This window comes from Myiozetetes cayanensis, unplaced genomic scaffold (assembly GCF_022539395.1).
Source record: "Myiozetetes cayanensis isolate MyiCay16 unplaced genomic scaffold, myiCay2020 scf3, whole genome shotgun sequence".
In the NCBI taxonomy this organism is placed as follows: Eukaryota; Metazoa; Chordata; class Aves; order Passeriformes; family Tyrannidae; genus Myiozetetes; species Myiozetetes cayanensis.
The window spans coordinates 36,284,696-36,304,341 of NW_026087521.1; the positions used below are offsets into that span (position 1 = coordinate 36,284,696).

Below are 19,646 nucleotides of genomic sequence, written 5' to 3' on the forward strand. Positions count from 1 at the left end.
CAAGAAAACGAGTTTGAAGGTGCATTGCTGACTTATTAGGCAGAAACTAATGGGTAACGTGCTACAACTAATTTCAGTAACATAAAGTGTAATTATAATAGTTGGTTAGACTTTTATTTTTGTAATTAAGGTAATATTGGTAATCAGGAATTGATTTTTGAGCCTGTTCCCTTTGCTGTCTTTTTGAAAAGCAGCTACAGAAAATGGTAACTGTAATGCAAGTAATGCTGAGAGAGCAGCTTTCAGTACAGCTAAATCCAGATGAATGATGACTTACTGGGGGTGCAGGGTGGACAGAGGGGGACCTTGTTGTTACTAGCTTTTTTAATTTAATTACAGTGATTCTTAATATTTTCTCCTGCCTCTTCCTTTCCAGGAATTGCCTCAAGCAGTTAGTGAGATTCTGGGGATAGAAAGCAGTTCTGTAACACCGGATTCAGATACTGGAGAGGATGAAAGTGGAGCGGAGCTGAGTTGTCCAGCGTCGTTATATCAGAGTGTCTCAACACCTGTAATTGCTGCCAATGGAACACAAGACAGCGCTCAGCAGATGTCTGAGACGCAGAGCCTGGCACCTGCCTAACTTCAGTTGGTTACACTGAAGAAAGACTTTTACTGAGCACATTTTTTCAAGCACTTGAGAGATGGATATTTAAATTTGGTGTTGATTAAGCTTTAAGGTTGTAAAGAAAATCTGTACTGTAATGCTCTTGCATTAAAGCTTTACAACATGACTCAACTTAACTATTTTTGTAGTTTCTTCTACCAAGATAGCCTTTTGTTTTCAATAACATTCCTTAATATTTTTGTAGCCAAGTGCATTTTCTTTTTGCTGGAAAACTGGAAATGGATGGTGATTAAGAATGGATTTGAAAATTCTGCTTTTGCTGAGCTTTCACACATATTGATCTAAGTGTGAGCTCTTTGATTTGAGCAGATTGACGATATGCAAGCTGAAGCTGCTGTACAAAATTTTCAAGCTGAGGAGATGCTGATGTGCTAAAGGAAGATTGTTTTGTAAATGGATTTTCCCTATCTCAAATGTTTACAAAAATACTTCTAAGTATTTGTTGCTGGTTGAATGTAGATTTGAAATGGACATTCATACTTACACAGTTTAATGTCCAAATATTGAATTTTGTGTAATTGGGAGCGGATGAACAGTATATTTTTACATTAACATATCTTCACTTTATATATACATATATATATTTACACACATACACACACTATATACACAAATGTTTGTGAATAATAAAAAGGATAGTCATATTTTCAGTATATGAATAAACTTGACTGTTCATTCATATGAATCAGTTTGACCAAATTAATGCACAGCTCCAACCTGGGCTCTTTTTCAAAATTTTTCTAACTGCAGGTAACTTTCATGTGAATACATTCAGTTCTACACTTGAGGTAATTTTGCAATTGATTTCTTGCAAACTTTACAAATGTTCATATTTGCTAATATATTAACTGATCAATTAACTACTTACACTGTTTTTTATGGCAACATTATTTGGAGAATTAATGAGCAGGTTATAAAAAAAAACCAACCAACAAACCACAAACCAAAATAATAATCACAATTAACATTAATGCTTTTTTTTTTTTTGTATCTGCAAAAGGCAGTGAGCTTATTCCATGCCATGCTGATGTCCTTTGATGTTATGTGAAATTTAACATAATTGATTAAGTGTATTCATTATTTGGTAACTATTGTACATATATAAAATAAAAGTCAGAGCTGATTTAGTGTTTTTAATTAAATCATATTTAGAGAAAAAAACTAGTTGTCTGGTTGTTGATATAAGAACATAAGATAGAGGGGAGAGCTAATGGTTAGTCCATGGATATTGTATATTTTGTTAGTAATGAAGGGCAGTGGGAGTTTATTACAGAGTGGACCAAGCCTTTCCTCTCTAGGCGGTTGATGTGTGGGATATGACAGAGCTTTCTTTTACTCTGGAGCAGTTTACTTTTACAAATGTTATTTGTGCCATCTTAAGCAAATATAAGTAACACAAAAAGGCTTTAATAGATAAATCAACTTGTTACAATAATTTGGGAGCCGATTAAACTTCTCTCACCAGTTGTGAACAAACTCTGGACGGCTGAATCGGTGTAGATTTTGGTTTTAATATCGTCAGTGTGCTATCTCTCATCAGTTAATAAGAACTTGAGTCTTATGCGGTGAAAGTCAAGGATTCACAGCTCAGCATTATCTGTAGCCTTTCATTTCCTGTTCAGGAAATTACTGTGAAGCATCATGCCTTTGTTCACTGGTAAGCATTGTACTTCTTGGCAGTTAAATTTAATATGGCATAGAATACAGAAAGGCATTTAGAACTTAGACATCCAACAGTTTGGTTCAAATATAGTAGGCAAGTTAGTTTCAGTATTTTTTGGAGCACCTAGTTCACTTCGAAGTGTACTTGCAAAACGTTTTTATCAAAAATTATGTTAAACGAAACTATGGGAGGAGGAGGGAAATGTCTACAACAGGAATGCAGTGGAGAAGCCTGTCAGTTAATTATGCATAGTTCTTTCTTATTCAGGATATGCAGCTATCAAAAACTCTATGCAAGACACTAAGATCTTGAAGAAAACCATAACCGACAACATGAATATTCAAATGTTTAGAAAAAGCTTATTTAAATGGAACTCTGTCATTTGTTAGAATTACAGCTATGGCTGCTAAGAAAGATTACCAGCCCTTAAAGTAAAGGTTACCTTTCTTTTTGGGGTATAATTGTTGATCTTTTCCCTTTGTATTAAGCACTCTGATGTCAAGATGAGAAGGTTGCTCCTGAATTAACAGTGAGCAGCAGCTGCTGTGAAAGGCTTGGAGTAGGTAGGCTTGTTCTGCTTCCCAACACTAAGATTCAATGCCCCTTGCAGCATTCCTGATATGTAGTTTTCTTCCTGCTGACAAGCAGCCTTGCAGAGTTGCAAAAGGAACCTCATTGTCCACCAAATTATTCCTGACTGTTAGGGATGGATTTAGTCTTAAGTGGAGACTAGAAATGCTGTGAGAGGCCTTAATGAGGATCATGATGGCTGAAATGCCACAGGTTGAAGGTTCAGGATGTGCAAATTTCTTTTGTATGTGAATGATTTAGATTGCTTAGAAATAATAAGTGCGAACCAATTCTGAACACAGTTTTTGTTACAGTTGTCAGGCTATAAAAGAGGTAATACTTGTATAGTCCTTGCAAACCTGTTTAGCTTTTTAATGCTTGACTTGAAAATAATTATCTTTTGGGGGCAAGTGTTTAAAACTTAATACTTTTCAGTTATAGCAGTTTTCCAGTGTTATCTGTTCCAAGGGAAAAATAACATTTATGCAGTTCTTTTTAAGGCAGACTTTTTTTTTTTTTTGTCTGTTTGGACAATTTTATTTGTTTTGAAAATATATTATTGATGTTTTCTTCTGTTTGTGGGCAAGATGATAGCTTACAAAAAGTGAATAGGTGGAGGTTTTTGGAAGTTTGGACTAATGGTAATGTTTATGGAATAGTTTTGATACTGGGAGGTTGAAAACTGTAAAAAGATGATCCTATGTTGCCCACAGTAATTACTTAGGACTTCAGTTACCTTGAGTAGTGCCAGTCCTGTTCACCTACAGTGCCTGCGTTCACCCAGTAAATGTCATAGCCAGTGGCCTTCAAACCCATGTTGGGTGTGGAGGTTTTGTATTGGTTATTGTGGGTAATCTTCCTAAGGAATTTAAGTCCTATATATGAGATATATATATGATATATATATATGTAACAGTGGGTCCTGATGGCTTTCAGAATCAGATGTAGAGATACTGTGATGTTTATTTTATTAGCAATGTGTTTGTTTGGAAGGTGTTAATGTTCAACAAAGCCCAATTTTGTTGCTAACAAGACTTTTCTTAAAATCTTTGAATTTTTCTAGTGGACAATTTTAAGATGCTGATGGTGCTTCATAAATTATTCTTCTAGTTTTTCCTCACATATTAATCGAAAAAATTCTTTGGCCCCCTTTAGCCAAAACAGCGAGGAATCAGATTTCTCATTGCTTTCAAATATATTCTTAAGCACCAAATTAAAGCTCCATTGGTGAAACTTTTCAGAAACCCATATAAAGTAGTCTACTAGCTTCCAGGTTTTGAAGTAATATTTTAGTTCAAAATAGGTGAGGCACTTTTTCCTCGCTTTTCTAAATAATGTTCTGTTCCAAGACATTTGCCTAACTGGAAAAAAAAAGATTTTATGGGGAATGATTTATCATTCAGAATTTGGATTGTGAACTAGTTTTGATACTGCTAGCATGATTTATGCATCCTGCTGTGGTGTAGGTGAAGCCTTATCAAGTATGGGATTGAATTTCTGTACGCAGAAGCTATGTTGTCCTCAAACTGTTCCCTGCTGGACAACAGAAATGACAATGCTGAAGAGGGTAGTGATACTTTAAAAAGGCATCTGCATTATAGGATTTGAAAAAAGTAATTAAGTGGGCTGTATTAAAACTGAATTTTGGTCTGTAGGTTGCAGAAGAGTGGTTAGTAACAATAATTCTATCTGTGCCTGTCAAAATTTCTTAAAATATGTTTTACAAATCTATTGTCTGTTTTGGTTATTTGGTCAGTGGCTCATGCCATCTCTGTATGAAAGAAGCATAGCAAGAGATCAGTGCTTGTTCTTAAGAAAGATTCTGTGAGCTGCCCTATAGTGTGCGGGATTAATGCAGAAAATCCTAACCCTTGGTTCTCTACGTGCAATTACATACCAATGTCTGGCTTGGTAGTTGATGTAACTGTATATGAGCATCGATAAGGTGGTAAGACACAGATACATAACTGAGCACTTAATAGACAGATTTCATATATGTGTGATACTGTATTTGATTTGAAGATGCTGTCAGATGGCTTTTTTATAGTTTTAAAAGATGAGCTGTGCTTCATATTCAGTGGAACTTGAAAATGTGCTATTCAATTAAGTGATATTATTGCAGTGCAGGCCCTGTATAAATTAAGCTTGAATTTATTTTTCATTCAAGTGAGAATTTTATTCTTAAACATTTTTTAGAGAATGTGTGCTATTTTTTCATGTTAAGTGAGAATATCTTTGGCACAAACTGAATTTTCTGATGAATGGCAAACAAAAAATATATTGTAGGATGTCACTTCTTTGCCTCATCCAAAATGAATTTCACAGTTGAATCAAATATATATTTCAAACTGTCTATGTAATTCAAATAAATGAAGTCTTCTAGATGGGTTTTGTTTTGAAAGAATTCAATTATAGTATATTTTTTTTGATTATAGAGGCTCATGCATACCCTACCTTAACTTTAGTTCTTAGACTGTTTCTACAGATGTATCTTGTTATTAACCAGCTAACTGCAGAGCCCCATTGTGTAGAGTTTAAACTGTTGCCCAGGCTCTGGCAGTCCAGCAAAAGGCAGTTTCCTCTTGGTGTGCTGTAGTTGACACTGGCCAGCAGCCAAGCACCCATGCAGCCCCTTGCCCATTCCCCTCTCTCATGGGGTGGGAAGAAAATAAAAGGAAGGCAGGAAGGTTCATGGATTGAGGCAATTACAATTTAACAGGGAAAGCAAGTGCTGGTCCCAGAAGCAAAGCACAGAGAATTTCATCCACTACTGCCCATTGTCAGGCAGGTGTCCAGGAAAGGTGGCTCTTCCTGGAAAGCAAGAGTTCACCACAGGTTCCTTGGAAAGATAAACACCATGCATGAATGTTCCTGTTTCTTTCTCCTCCCTTCTGTGAGCATTTATTGCTGAGCACAATGGCCTATGCTGCCATGCATGGCACGGCATGGCATGGCATGGCATGGGCGATGATAAAATGAGGCTGCACACACACCATTCGGTTTTTCTGATTCTCCGCAAATCTCTCTGTGTTTCCCTTTTATTAGGGTTCTTTGGTAAACAGCACCTGGTGTTGTCATTCAGTTAACTAGAATTCCCAGGATCTTGCTAGACTGGTGTTTTGATTCCAGACATTCACACTCGTATCATGTTGTGACTGTTTTCAGCCACGGGAAAAAAGCATGCACGCTATCAGGCAGACCATTACATGGTTTTCCACTTTGAGAGCACGGCACTCTCTTTGTCAAAACACCCCTCAAGGTCAAAAGACTCCTTTTTGATTCTAATTAACTGAATGCAGGTGCAGCTTGACTCAGCTTGTTCCCACAAGTGTGGAGTGTCCCTTTGGTCACTTTGGGTCAGCTGCTCTGGCTGTGCTTGCTCTCAGCCTCATGTCCACCCCCAGGGGAAGCAGACAGAGAAGCCTCAATGCTGTGCAGACTCTTCAGCAACAGCCAAAACTGTGGTGTGGTATCAACACTGATCTAGGCACAAACCCAAAGCACATCACCCTATGTCCTCCTACATGGAAAGTGAACTTCATCTCAGACTGACTCAGTTTGGTGTGATGAATTCTTGAGGATGTCTGAGATCACAGTAGGAAAAAAATCCTTCCTATATTGAAGATGACACATTTAAAGTGCCCATCTAGACTTGATGCAAAAAATAGTTGCATTACATGTAAGCAATTGGTATTCAGATGTTCTGTTTTGGTTGCCATGACTCAATGAGGTGCAACACCACAAACTTTTCCAAAACACTCCTGGGTGTATGAATTGGTCCAGATCCCTTTTAGGTCATGTGGGTGCATGCTGCCTTTGGGCATTGGTCCTGGAGAGCTTCCACACACTCTTCTGGGTTTACTGTTAGAGTAACTGATGCAAGACACCAAGCAAGTCCTTAAAGTACAAGTATTTGGGTTCAAGGACTTGATAATTCCTCAAGCAACAAAACTGTACAACTACTGTGACCAGAAGTCTCAGTCCTGGTTCTATGGACTCTGCCCTGGGCTCCTACACTTTTTATGCTGTTATGGTTGATTTGTGCAGAGTATAGATAACAACATAAAGGAGCTGCAAAATGGTACAATATAACTGTTTCATCTGTGCCTGCTTTCCTTCTATCTCTTTTGAGAATGTTATGAGAGACCATGCCAAATGCTTCCCTACCATCAAGATGAATGATGTGTATTGTTTTGCCTTGGTCCACAGGACTGTCATAAGAGGAAATGAGATTTGCTTGACTCAATTTGTTCTCAGCAAATCCGTCTTGACTGTTTAATCATCTGTTATCTTCTGGATCTTTACAAATAATTTTGGTACTTCTGTTTTCTCAAACAAATGAAATTAGACTGGTCCATAATTCTTCATCGCTTCTTTCTCCCCATTATCTTCTTGAAAAGTGACATTATTTTGCCTTTTCCCAGTCTTTTGTCGCTTGTCCATCCCCTGAGTTCTTAATATAGTTATTGATGGCAGAGGTTGAATGAGCCTGCTCTGGAAGTGTGGTTACTGTGCTGTCATTTACTATGGTCAGACTTATCCCAAGTATTCTCCAACATCGCTTCACCTTGTTAAAAGAAAAGAGCTTACCTCTCTGCCCTTGCTATTAATTAGGATAGACACCTGGTCACAGATGATTCTTTAGCAAAGAATGATGTAAAACAAGTGCATTAAATACTTAGTTAATTTCAAGTTTATTTTCTGCTTTGTCCTTTACTTGTGTTCAGCAGTTGTCTGATAGTTCAGTTGTTCTGATTGCTGCTGTATTTATATTTTTAAAATAGTTGCTTTTAATGTCCTGTATTTTGAATTTTGTACTACAGCCTTTGTTATATGTGTTGTGCTGTCTGCATTTACTAGCTTGGTCCTAGTTTTCATCTCGTATACATACCTCTTTTGAAGTGAAGGTAATGACAAACTAATGATTTACAATACTACTAGTAAAAGTGTAGTAGAACACCACACCTCTTCTATAATGAAATAGTTTCCCTATGAAACTACTTTTTTCCTGAAGCAAGGAAAGAACTGTCTTTCTGCTCTAGGTTTCATTTCCTTGGGACTTGTAATAACTGAATTTATTGAAGTTCTTTTTTTCTGAAATTGTCAGTTTCTGCTTCTTTCTCAGAACCTTTCTTTAGCCAAAGATTGTGAATCCACTTTATGTTCATCATATTATCTGTATTTCCAGGTCTTCCTAGCCAGTCTATCATTTGGTATTTATCCTTTCCCAATAGCTGTTAGTTGATTAAATCCCCTTAGTGCTACTAGAGCTTGGGATGGTTTTGCTGGCTGCTAGAAAACCTGTGCTTCTCATATCTTCATGACTTAAAAATTAAGTGTACATTTTCATCACAGGTTTTTCATGACACATACATCACTCAGAGAAATGGATTTTGGAGTTGGTGTGGGTATGTTTGATAAGCAGGAACAGATTGTACATCTTTCTTTCCTTGCTGAAAAAGCTCCTTTGGCTAGTCCACTTGTCAATTGTTTCACAAAGACGTTGTTTTGCTAACTAAGTTATGATTTTATTAGGTATTGACACTTCTTTTTCTGCCTGTGTTAGCATCTCTTACATTAATAAGCCCATCTGTTTTCCACCTTGCCTTTTTGACCTTACATTGAATAATGTTGTTGTTTTCACTTAAGATCCTTGTGGAGTCCATCTTTCTTTATGCTTTTTTGATATCTTTTCATGGCTTTGTTTCTTTCTCTGTCCTGCCACACGATGACTTTAGAGTTTTCCTTCCTGCTGTAGTACCTGTGGACAATGACTTGATGATTTGGGAGAGCCAGAGGTAAATTCAGATAGTTTCTTGGTTAATACTAGCTGCTCTGCACTGCAAATTTAATCCTCCCATTCAATCAAACTACAGTAAATGCTACAAATGGTTTTAAGGAAAACTACGCTGAAATGGGCCGTCGATATCTCCAGCAGGGGGAAGTGACTCAAACATTGAAAACATCTCACAGGTTTGCTTTAAATTTTCAATTGAGAATTCAGCAATTTTTTAAGCTTAAAAAGTGCATAGCTAGGGATTTTAGGCAACAGTGACTCTACTGTCTTGTGAGAAGATAGGAAAATGTGTGTGTGTAAAGTAAAGAGAACCTTGCAGTTTCTGAATTCTGATTATAGGCAAATAAGGTGCCTTTTAGTAATAAAAGTAAACTTATCTCTTTCTTATTACCAACATTAGCTCTATTTCCCAAGGTGACAAAACATTGCTGTGTGGCACCCTGACATATGTTCTAGAACACATAATTTTGAATTGCTTCAATACACTTCTAATTTTTTGCATTTTAAGTGTTTTGTGATTTTAAGTGTTCACTTGTTTTACATATACAGCACTGTTAACTATAGAAAAAGGAGTTGAGCTCTAAACAAAATCTGTAGTCTAGCAGTATTCCCAAAGCCATATACCAGCTCTATTGTACAGCAGTTACAACAAAGGAGAAATAAACTCTCAGTCCATAAATGTTCTTTGATGTGGCACTGATATGGAAAAGTCCACCTATAAAATACTTGCAATACTTCTCCAGGGAGAAGCAATCTCCCTGTGGGATACAGGAGCAGACAGCATGGTTAAAATAGTTGAAGCACTTGAGTCTTCCCTACCTGTTACAGAGCACCTGCTGACACAATGTACCTTTGTTTGTTTTTCATTCATGAGTCATCCTGAAGAGCTTAAGAGAGACAGAAAACCTTTGCTGTGCTCTGGTTACTGCACAGAGCTGTGATAGTAGCAAGGCTACCAAGTAGTAGGGTCACTGAGTTGTGTGATGTCCCAGCTGCAGAGCCAGCATCTAAGAGTAGATAAAATCATGTTCTGTCAGGCCAGTAGTTGAAAAGTCAGCTCAGTACTGCTCGGTTTTGTCACTGGAGCATTTGGAGAGTGCTAAGCAGCCTTACTCTCATGAATTGTTCAACTGCTGGAACGGTGTCTATGTATCTCATGAACAGCAGGTAGGAATATCAAAATCCAAAGACTCCAACTTGCTTTCCTATCATTAAAAGTAATAAAAAAAAAGGACAGGGAACATATCTTGATAACTTAGGATATGACACTGAGCTAATAATACATGGAGATACATGCTTTTCTCTGACTGGGAAAATGAAGTAAAACTTTGTGGACTAGCATAACAAAAATTATTGATTTGCACTAAAGGAGCAGTTAGAAGAACGAAATGTTATCACAAACTTAGCATCAACCAAATGAAAGGATCCTTATTGCATGCTACACTTGGGAAACTCTGGAAAGGTGAGTCTAAAAGGGTTTACTTCAGGTCTCCCAGGAGTTCTGAGGCAGCTGTGAACTTGGCCTGGTCCTGAACATCAAGCATGACTATCTGGTTTTAGAGGGAGGACATCTGACTGACAGCAGTCAGTTTAGCCTGGAAGCTTTTGCTGGTTTTTTATTTGTTATGATAAAATATAGGATTCCACGCTACTCCATGGGAGAAACAGTCTCAAATCTTCTGTTGTGCTTCTGTGTTGGCCTTGCAGAAGAACAAGACAAATTCCCTGCTAATGCTGATATGTAAATGTTAGTGCTAAGGTGCTGAGTCTCGCAAAAGTAAGGGCTTTGAGGTTGTGAAGGAAGGCTGAGTTAGGTGTGACATGAAGCTTTGTGCTGTCAGTGACATTTCCTGCTATTTGCCTTGTGCAGCTCCCGTGTCTTGCTCAGTGTCCCACCTCAGTCGATCTGATTTCAACTTTTCCTGCTCAGTCTGTGTGATCTGTATGCATACCAATTCAGGGCCATGTGAAGCCAGCTGTTGCATTCAGCTAGGCTGCCCCTCTTTGGGCAGGCTGCAGGGTCAGTCACGGATGGTGCTTTTCAAGAGGAAATGGTGACAGTTTCCCCCACCTGGAGCAGAGAAAACTGTATGTATTTGAAGGAAACTGGTCACAGTGTTTCCAATCCAGATGTGCTATTCAGTGCTACATGCTGTAAGGTTTATTCAAAGGATGTAGTGGAGAAGTTTTGGAAAATGGTATAAGTGGGGAGGAAGTGGGAGAGCAAGTGACAGTGGCAGGTCACAAAATGAGCATTGACCTCAGAATGTAAGTAGTTTTGAGAGACTGAGTACCTTTAACACCGCAGCCAAGTTCTTGTTTCAATGGTTGCCTTCTGCTCACTTAAAATTCTGGTAGTAGTCTGAAATTAAGGAGTAAACAAATTCTTAACCCCAATAAATAAATCTTTACCCCAAGACACGAGTATTTTAGAGACAAGTGAAGTTGTCATACATATAAAAGATCTTCAGGAGTACTATGGGATTGTTTTACCTTCACAATTAATTAATTGTTTTAGTGATATTGTCGTTAGAAGAAAGTCTCACGGTCAGCATCTAGCCCTTGCACAGCTCAGGCATAAAGCATTGCTGCCTCACTTAAACAGCTTTCTCTAATGAAGTGCTCATTTTCAGGGGAAGTACTTCCCTGCAGTCAGACTTAACCTACCGACAATATACAAGGCACGTTAAGTCTTTCAGTACATGATCTAATTTCTATCCCCTAATATAACTTTCAAAGCATCTCTGCACAACTTCCCTGTGCAGAAGCTCAGCTCCCGCAGTTCTCTGCCCTGCTGGGCCCTGTCCCAGCACGCCCGTGCTGCCAGCCCTGCCTGGCTGCCCACCCTGCCCGCGGCTCGGAGCGCCGCAGCCGCGCCCGGCGAAGGTGTGAGGGGAAATGAAGGTGCCGCCCCAGGGCAGCCCCGGGGGCGTGCGGGGGCAGCCGCTCGGCGGCGGGACCTCCGCGGCTGCTGTGGGCACAGCTTTGCCCGGGGGCTCTGGCCGGCGTGGGGCGGCGGGGCCGGGTAGCGCTCGGGGCGGCTTCGCTTCCCACGCTGTGCTGTGCTGTGCTGTGCTGTGCTGTCCCGGCGGAGGTGAGCGGCGACCGTGGGCGTCCGCCTGCCCGGCTCTCGTCACCCGGAGACGGGAGTCTCCTAATCGTGTTTCCATCAGCCGCGGCGGGGGCGTATAAAAGGAGCGGCGGCGGGCGAGGCGGGCAGAGCGCGGCGCTGCCCCCCGCCCGCCCGCCGGCCCCATGCAGCCCGCCATGATGATGTTCTCCAGTAAGTACTGGGCGCGGAGGGGCTTCTCGCTGGACTCGGCGCTGCCGGAGGAGCGCCCCGCCGCCGGCAGCCTCACCGTAAGTGGCGGGGCTGGGAGCGGGCAGCCCCGACCCCGGCGGGGGCGGGGGGGGAGCGGCCGAGTGGGTCGAGGCCGGGTCCGCTGGCCCCTCCGGGACCCGGTGCCGGGCGCTGCGCGTCCCCCTCCGCTTCTGTTCGTGCTCAAGCCAGGAGTTCTTCAGCAGTTGCAAGGGCTGGTGAAATTAACTTTGCCTCGTTTTAAAGCGCTGCCTTAAAAGTGTCTGTAAATAAGAGAAAAAGTTTCATTAGTAATAAAAGCCTTACTACAGAAAGAAACCTTATTGCTACTGGAACAACAGAAAAGCAGCGGGGTCCCGTACAGAGGGTTTTAAATGCTTGGATTTTGGAAGTCTGTGGTAAGTCCTGCTGGCTGTTTGCATCAGCGGAACCTGCCTTTTCAAGGCACTTGTAAACATCACAGGACGATATATAAAGCGTTTTTGTTAAAACGCAAGTCGCCTGCACTCACTGCATTGGTGCCGATGGCTGTGCTGCTGTGTTGGCCTCTGCCCAAGTGACAGGGCTGCAAGGACAACTGGGAGCATCGTGCAGAGACTGCTGAAAACCCTGTCAGGAGGTAGAAATAGTTCTCTGTAAGGTGATGGCATGGGTTCAACAGGTGCTTGGGTCATTTCAAGCAGGGGATAAACTTCTGTATGTTTACAGGTAAATATACATATGCCTAAATAAGAATAAAGAATATTAATAGGGACTAACACGGCAACCTGATCTGAATGTGTGAATTTTTTTTTTTTTTTTTAACTAATGATTTTGCCTCCTATAGAATTTTGCAACATATGAAGATTTGGATCAGTTGAGTAGAACCAACAAAATGCACCAGTTTGTATCAGTTGTGAACTGGCGTATTGTCTTTATATTGAAATGTGGAATATTGCTATTTGTACATGCTCTACTTCTTTTGGAAGTATTGAATTAAATGGAATAAATCTGCTTTATTGTCTTTATATTTGAGTTACTTTCTTCACTGAGTTCCACTATAGATGACTTTTTTTGCTGAGTACTTGCACTTGCCTCAGATAATTAATTTTAATTAGGAAAGTTGATCTTTTACTTGTTATTTAATTATGAAATGTACTGATTAGCAGGGCTCATAAGATTTGAGTTCAGCCTCTTCTACTGGGATCATAACAAACAGGTTTCAAATGCTTGAGAGGGTTTTGTCATCACTTTGGTTAATGCTTTCATGAGAGCATTAGGGAACCTGTGACAGTCTTGAAAGGTACCAAGTGCCCTTGTTTTCCAGAGGAATTCACGATATTGAGATTCTCAGACACTCAGCTTACTCCATGATCATCAATTTGTAGCTTCTAGGAAGCAGCACAGATGGAAAAAACACAGATGCTATAAAAATGACACCTTTGTTGCTTCGTGTGGATTTATATGAAAAGGACTGAGTCAAATCCCAAATATTACTGAAAGTTAAAAGTGACTTTCCCCATAACTATCCCTGGGCAAATCTCCTACTGAGCAGGATCGTATAAGATCAATTGCTAAAAAATAAACATACGTGAAACCATTCATGTATCATTCTACAAACGTAATTGCTTTTCCAGATTGTTTCCATGTCATCTAATAAATGATGAGAAAAGACCATGGAAACCTCTTAGTTTAAAAGTGGCTGGTTTAGCCTGTGCTATTTAAAGAGTGTTCTAAGACCTGTTTGAAAAGCTTGATTTTCAGATTATTTTCTGTAAGCTGCTTTGTAAGTTAGTAAAGGACAGTTCAATCCATGTCAAATAGTTGTATGATTTAAAATTTCTATCTTTGTATTTTTAGTGACTGTATTATGGATTATAAAAAAGCAGCATCTCACTGGAAATTCAATTTTGTCAGGAGTCACAACTTGGGTATTGGAAAATGCAGGCTGTTTTTCGAAAATCATGGTCAATCTTATAAAAATTGTCTATAAAAGCTGTACTCTTGGCACCTCAACAAGATTTAAGCTGATAAAATTACATTTTTTTGAAAATGCTTGCTGAAATTTGATTTAAAGCAGTCTTTGACTCCCAGATTGTGAGAAGAATGTAGGAGTCATAAAGGATGGTGTAATTTTCTGTATGTTTTTTGGGTTCCTCCACTAACTCCTCTTTTATGGGATGTACAGTTTTTCACAATGAGAACAGTCAGCTATTGAAATGATCTCCCCAGAGGAGTGGTGGATCCCTCACACTGGACAGTGTTAAGATTCAACTGGGTAGGGTGCTGGGGCTTCTTGTCTAGACCATGCTTTTGCTGTGAAAGGTTGGACGAGATAATCCTTGAGGTCCCGTCCAACTTGATATTCTGTGGTGCAGTCTAAGCTTGTATTTCCATCTTGTTTGTATAATGAACAGAGGTTTTGTTTTCTCAGGAAAAGTTACATGACAGCATTGATTGTACTGCAACAGAGACCATAACGTTTATGTTTTAAATTTAATGGTTAATACAAACGTACAGACCAACGCAAATCTTCGTAAATTGACTGGTACAGGTTAGAATAGCAACCCTGCAATTTTGCAGCAATAGTCAGGTTAGAATAACAGAGCTGCTGGCTTTTCCAGTAATTTAGAGTGTCTCCATTTGCTTCATGTTTATTACTGATGATAGTATTGCCGTAGTAATACCATCATATTTGTATCCCGTTCATGTGGTTTTCCTTAAGCTTTTGTTTTTCTTTTTAATGTATTTATGCCTTACATAGTCATCTCTAGCAGCTGCCTTTGACCTGTGATTCTGATTTTAAGTAAACATACTACCTTTTGAATAAGTAAAGTCTGGATGAGTTCTGTTCAGCTATTTTCCAGCAAAAATTTCTCTTTGAGGGAAATGCCCAATTTCATCTGAGATGATCATGTTCTTTATCCATTTGTAGCTAAACAGGTCGAGTTCTGGGAAAAATGAGGAAAAGAGAGGGAATAAGGGAAATGGGAAAAGTGAATCTGTTTCTGAAGGTGGAAAGACAGCTGTGGTGTTTTCCCTGAAGAATGAAGTTGGTGGATTGGTGAAAGCTCTCCGACTCTTCCAGGTAAAGCTTACAAATCTGTACACTGACTGAACTGATGAAGGCTACTGAGGTCAGACTCTTTGTTGGTATAAATCTAATGGACTGTGGCAGAAGGAATGGAGTGCAGTTACACTCACTCTGCAGAACTGAGTGAAAGTAACTTAAAATTTTCTGGACCATTCAGCGAAGCATTTTGGGCTTGTGAAGGGTTTTCTGGAATGAAGTTTTAGCAGTGATGCTGATGTTTACACCATTCACTTTAGGTTTCTGATGTGTGACTCTCAACACTGGGAGTTAGATTTGAAGTCTTTGCAGGCCACAATGAAAGGAGGCATTTGCAGAGAGCAGTTTGAAATCTAAATTGCACCCCCATTCACGTAGTCACAACAATTATTGGAGGGGGTAGTGCGGAGTGTTGTTCTCCACTTAACCTAGGGTAGATCAGAGTGAATTTGTTATGTGATTGGGTTAGCTACACCATATACACGTTATGGAGCGTGCCAGTGAAAGAATTATGTATGTACACCCAGAGGTATAAAAGCAGAGACTACTAGTTGGCTGTACCAGAGGAGACCTTCATCTGAAATGGTATTTATGTAAACTTATGTAAAATTGTATTAACCGTTTATGTAAAATACAGCAGGCAAGTGGAAGTAAAAGAACAAAGTTCGTCCCCTTTGGAAATAAGAAAATGTTTTATTGGCTCCACTAAGTGAAAGGATAGTTGTGAAAAGTAAGAGTTTCTGTCTGACCAAAAGAAGGGAAAAAATCAGAGTCAGTAGAAGTATTGTTTGAAAGCCGTCATCTAATCCAACCTTCTGTTTAGAAGCAAGGCTGTCCTAGCACTAGATCAGGACACTGTGGTTATCTGTCATTGTGTTACACCCTTGGCAGATCAGTAGTTGTGGTTGAGAGATACCCCAGAGGAAAGTTTTCATGCTAGAAGTACTTACACTGTCATGTTTGATGTATGATTTGTGTTCGATGGGGACATTGTAATACAAAATAAATTGAATTACATTTTAATACAATTTTATTACTGTTAATGCTTTTTGCTGTCAATAATTGCTGCACGATAGATAGGTGAGGACTGATACACATTCTCACAAAAATATTTCCTACCTCACATGTTCATAAGAGAGACTGAAGTAGTACATGTTTAATAGCATCTATTTAAAGAAGTACACTTAAGTCTATTTAAATTAACATTATTATTATACCCATTGCCTAATAAAATTGCATTAGAATTTAATATAGCAATGTAAAACTAATAATATAAAATTGCATTTTAAAAAAATTATGTTATATTGTCCTCTGTAAGACATTGTCTTGGTAGATAAAATGAAATCATTAGTTTGCTTTCTTTATTAACTATAATAATTTTATTTTTACTTTCCGTACAGTTGTTTGGTTGTGTTTTTTTTTTTTTTTGCCATCAGTATTTATTATGTGTCACTAACTATTCTGTAAATAAAAAAAGGGACTACTTTCAATAAAAATGCCTTTTAGTAACTGGAAAAACTTTCCTGAAGAATATGCTATCAGTATTTCATCTGTTATGTCATCTTTCCACAGGAAAAACATGTGAGTATGGTTCATATTGAATCACGAAAATCAAAGAGAAGGAGTTCTGAGGTGGAAATTTTTGTGGACTGTGACTGCAGTAAGAAAGAATTTAATGAACTAATCCAGTTGCTCAAGTTTCAAACTAATATCGTAACTCTCAATCCACCAGAAAACATCTGGACTGACGAAGAAGGCAAGGCTGTTTTTGTATCACTTGGTTACACACTGACAAATGTTTTGCACAGGTACCTCCCTAATCTACTCCAGTAGATTCAACTCGCATTCTGTTGTCTACAGATCTTGAATGTGTCCCTTGGTTCCCCAGGAAGATATCTGAACTGGACAAATGCTCCCAGAGAGTTTTGATGTATGGATCTGAGCTGGATGCAGATCACCCTGTAAGTGTAACACAAAATTGTCCCGTAGATAATTTGTTCAGGTTATTTGCCAGTCAGATTAAAAGCCTGTCGACTGCTGATTGTTTTCAGAAGATGGGGACTACTCTCTCTTCAGGAGTTTCAGTAAATTAATTTTCCTTTTCTGTAGAAGAATACACAAGATGGAGGTCCTCCAGAAAACTTATTCTTTGTTTAACAAGTATGTCCCCTTCAGTAATGCTTGGGGTTTTTTAAATTAACTAGTTGATAGAAAGGTTTCAAACTTTAAAGAGTTTAGATCAGTGTGACCTTCAGTTATGCCATGAGTAGCTCTTAGGTAAGAACTGATATTGTCAAAAGGTGTCAGAGAAGAAAGAATTATGAAGGAATAATGAAGGAAATATGAAGGAAAGAATTATGAAGGAATAATGCGTCACTCAGGAGGTAATTACAAAATAAAACAGAGCAAGATGTTCCTGCTTCTGCTGAATGCAGTAGGTGGGAAGGTGTCTCACTTTCGTGGCAGGAGATGAACCTGTGTTTCACACAAACTGTGTTTGCAGTGTTGCCAAATGCTCAATGCAAAACACAGAAAAATGGTTTTGTTATTGTTTTATTTCTTTCAGCTAATTTCCTTAAATGCTTAACCTCTGAGTCTTTAGATGGCAGATGATTGAAAGCATCTGTGTTAAAATATTTTCCATTTTTATAAATCCCAGTTTCTACTTCTGGATGACTTGACTGAAAGATACTGGTGGTAGCCAGTTGTATTAATTCCTAAAATAAACTGGATTAAACTAGTATTGTAGGAAACTTCCAGCTGAAAGGAAGTAGGCAGCAAACTAAGATATCTGACCATGAGACTGTCTTGTAATACAATCAGATTAAACTCCAGCTGTAGGTGATAGTCTCCTTTGTGTTTTTTGCACGCATTTTGTGCTATGGGGGGAGCTCAGGCAAAGATTTCTCACACCTTTGCACACATTCCAGGAGGACACCTGGCAGCTCCATTTCGCTGTCTCTGATGTCACTTTCCCATGTATCAAACACAACAATCATCATCACCTCTTCGTTCCCAGCCATTTCTGCCATGTGTGAGCCCTTCCCACATTGTGGGCCCACAATCAGGGAGCACGTTCTGGGATCTTGGTTTCTGCCACATGTTTCTTGATGACAAACTAGGATTTACGTCACAGGAAAAGCCTGTTGATTATCTTCATCCATTAAGCATAATGTGGTTCAAACAGAGGCTATAGTGACAACTCATTCCAACTTCGAGTTTATGACTGTGACAGACCATTAGATACTGTTTATGTTTTGAGCTGGTACCTTCATTAAGTACTGTAGCACTCTGCTGAAAATTTGCCTTCAGTTTTACAGAAAAGGAGAAAAAGACATTTGCATTATATGAATATATATTTTACCCTTGAGGGAACTCTTACAAATGTAATTTACACACCATGCAGCGTGCTAGGCATTAGAAATGGGGTAAAAACCTGTAAATCTGTGACTGGCCTTTAAAAAGACATTCCAAGTACTTGCACTTTTTCTTAGCGGTGGCATGTAGGTGCCAGAGGACCAAAGAGAATTATTTTACTACGGAACCTATAAGGATAGCACTGCTTCAGCAGCATAGCCCTAACCCACTTCGTACTGGCTAAGGATTTCAGTCTCAGTTTCACTACACTTGACAGGCATTTAAGTCCCCTGTGCTCTCTTCCATGACTTTCCAGGTCTCGAATAGTCTTCACCTGAGTAACTCATCATTTATGTCAAAAAGTATTAAGGAGACAAGGAGACTCCCCCAGATTACAGAAACAAACTTCTCTGTGTAGGAGTGGAGGCTTGAAGGTTTTCTGCAGTCCTCTGAAATCCTCACTTACTCTGCCCCAGCAGCACAGCTTTGGTTATGGGGCACTAAAATGTCTTCTGAGTTTAATGGAACCTCATACAAATATTTCAAATCTAGCCATGTCATCTTTTCATTCCCTTCGGTGATTTGCGTTTGTGTATGTGAGCAGTAAGGAAAAAAGACATTTTAATTTTCAGCTTTGAATAAGGGAAACTTAAGTGCACTTTGTGGGCCACTAACTGGAGAACTTAGCTAACTCTCTATCCTTTTTATCTTCAAGAGATTGGCAGTTCTACCTTGAAAAAAGTTAACTCTTCTTGTAATCCAAAACCTGAAGTGTCTGCATATTTTATATGTGTAGAAGAGATCTTGTTCTAATTTTGAATAGCTCAAAGAGCTGTACATAGCCACTGTGTATGTACTATATATGTGTATGTATGTACTATATAACTCTTTTGCACTTAATATAGAAAAGGTGCGAGCCTACTGTAGCCCATGAGGTAGAGCCCTTCCTTTGTAACTCAAACTGAAGCAATGTGCCTATTTAGTGCTGGATGTTGATGGTTCAATCTCTAATGTGTTGGTTAAGATGGCAACTGCTGAAATAAGAATCTTCAAAATGAGTTGCTTATCATCTCTAGACACTTGATGCTAGTGAAGAAAGATGTATTAAGGACAGGTAAATTCTGCTACGTGCCTGCATGTAGATCTCCATGAGATGAAATGACAAGAAAAAGTTTCCCTTTTCAACATCGTGGTTGGATGACTGTACCTGTGCACAAAACTGTCTTGAATGGTCTCCTGTGGGACTTTGGTGAAGAAAAAAAT

At 39.2% G+C, this 19,646-nt stretch overlaps 2 protein-coding genes across 2 annotated transcripts in view; both read left to right on the forward strand.

Moving 5' to 3' along the window:
* The window catches only part of TBC1D15 (TBC1 domain family member 15), a 33,565-nt gene extending 31,777 nt beyond the window's left edge, over positions 1–1,788 (forward strand). Inside the window, exon 17 of the mRNA XM_050324254.1 lies at positions 377–1,788. Within this exon, the coding sequence (XP_050180211.1) occupies positions 377–583 (207 nt within the window). The 3' untranslated portion in view covers positions 584–1,788. The remainder of the gene's footprint in view (positions 1–376) is intronic.
* Positions 1,789–11,881: 10,093 nt separating this feature from the next.
* The window catches only part of TPH2 (tryptophan hydroxylase 2), a 50,892-nt gene continuing 43,127 nt past the window's right edge, over positions 11,882–19,646 (forward strand). Inside the window, exons 1-4 of the mRNA XM_050324071.1 lie at positions 11,882–12,018; positions 14,892–15,044; positions 16,599–16,782; positions 16,887–16,987. Coding sequence (XP_050180028.1) covers positions 11,914–12,018; positions 14,892–15,044; positions 16,599–16,782; positions 16,887–16,987 — 543 coding nt within the window. The 5' untranslated portion in view covers positions 11,882–11,913. The remainder of the gene's footprint in view (positions 12,019–14,891; positions 15,045–16,598; positions 16,783–16,886; positions 16,988–19,646) is intronic.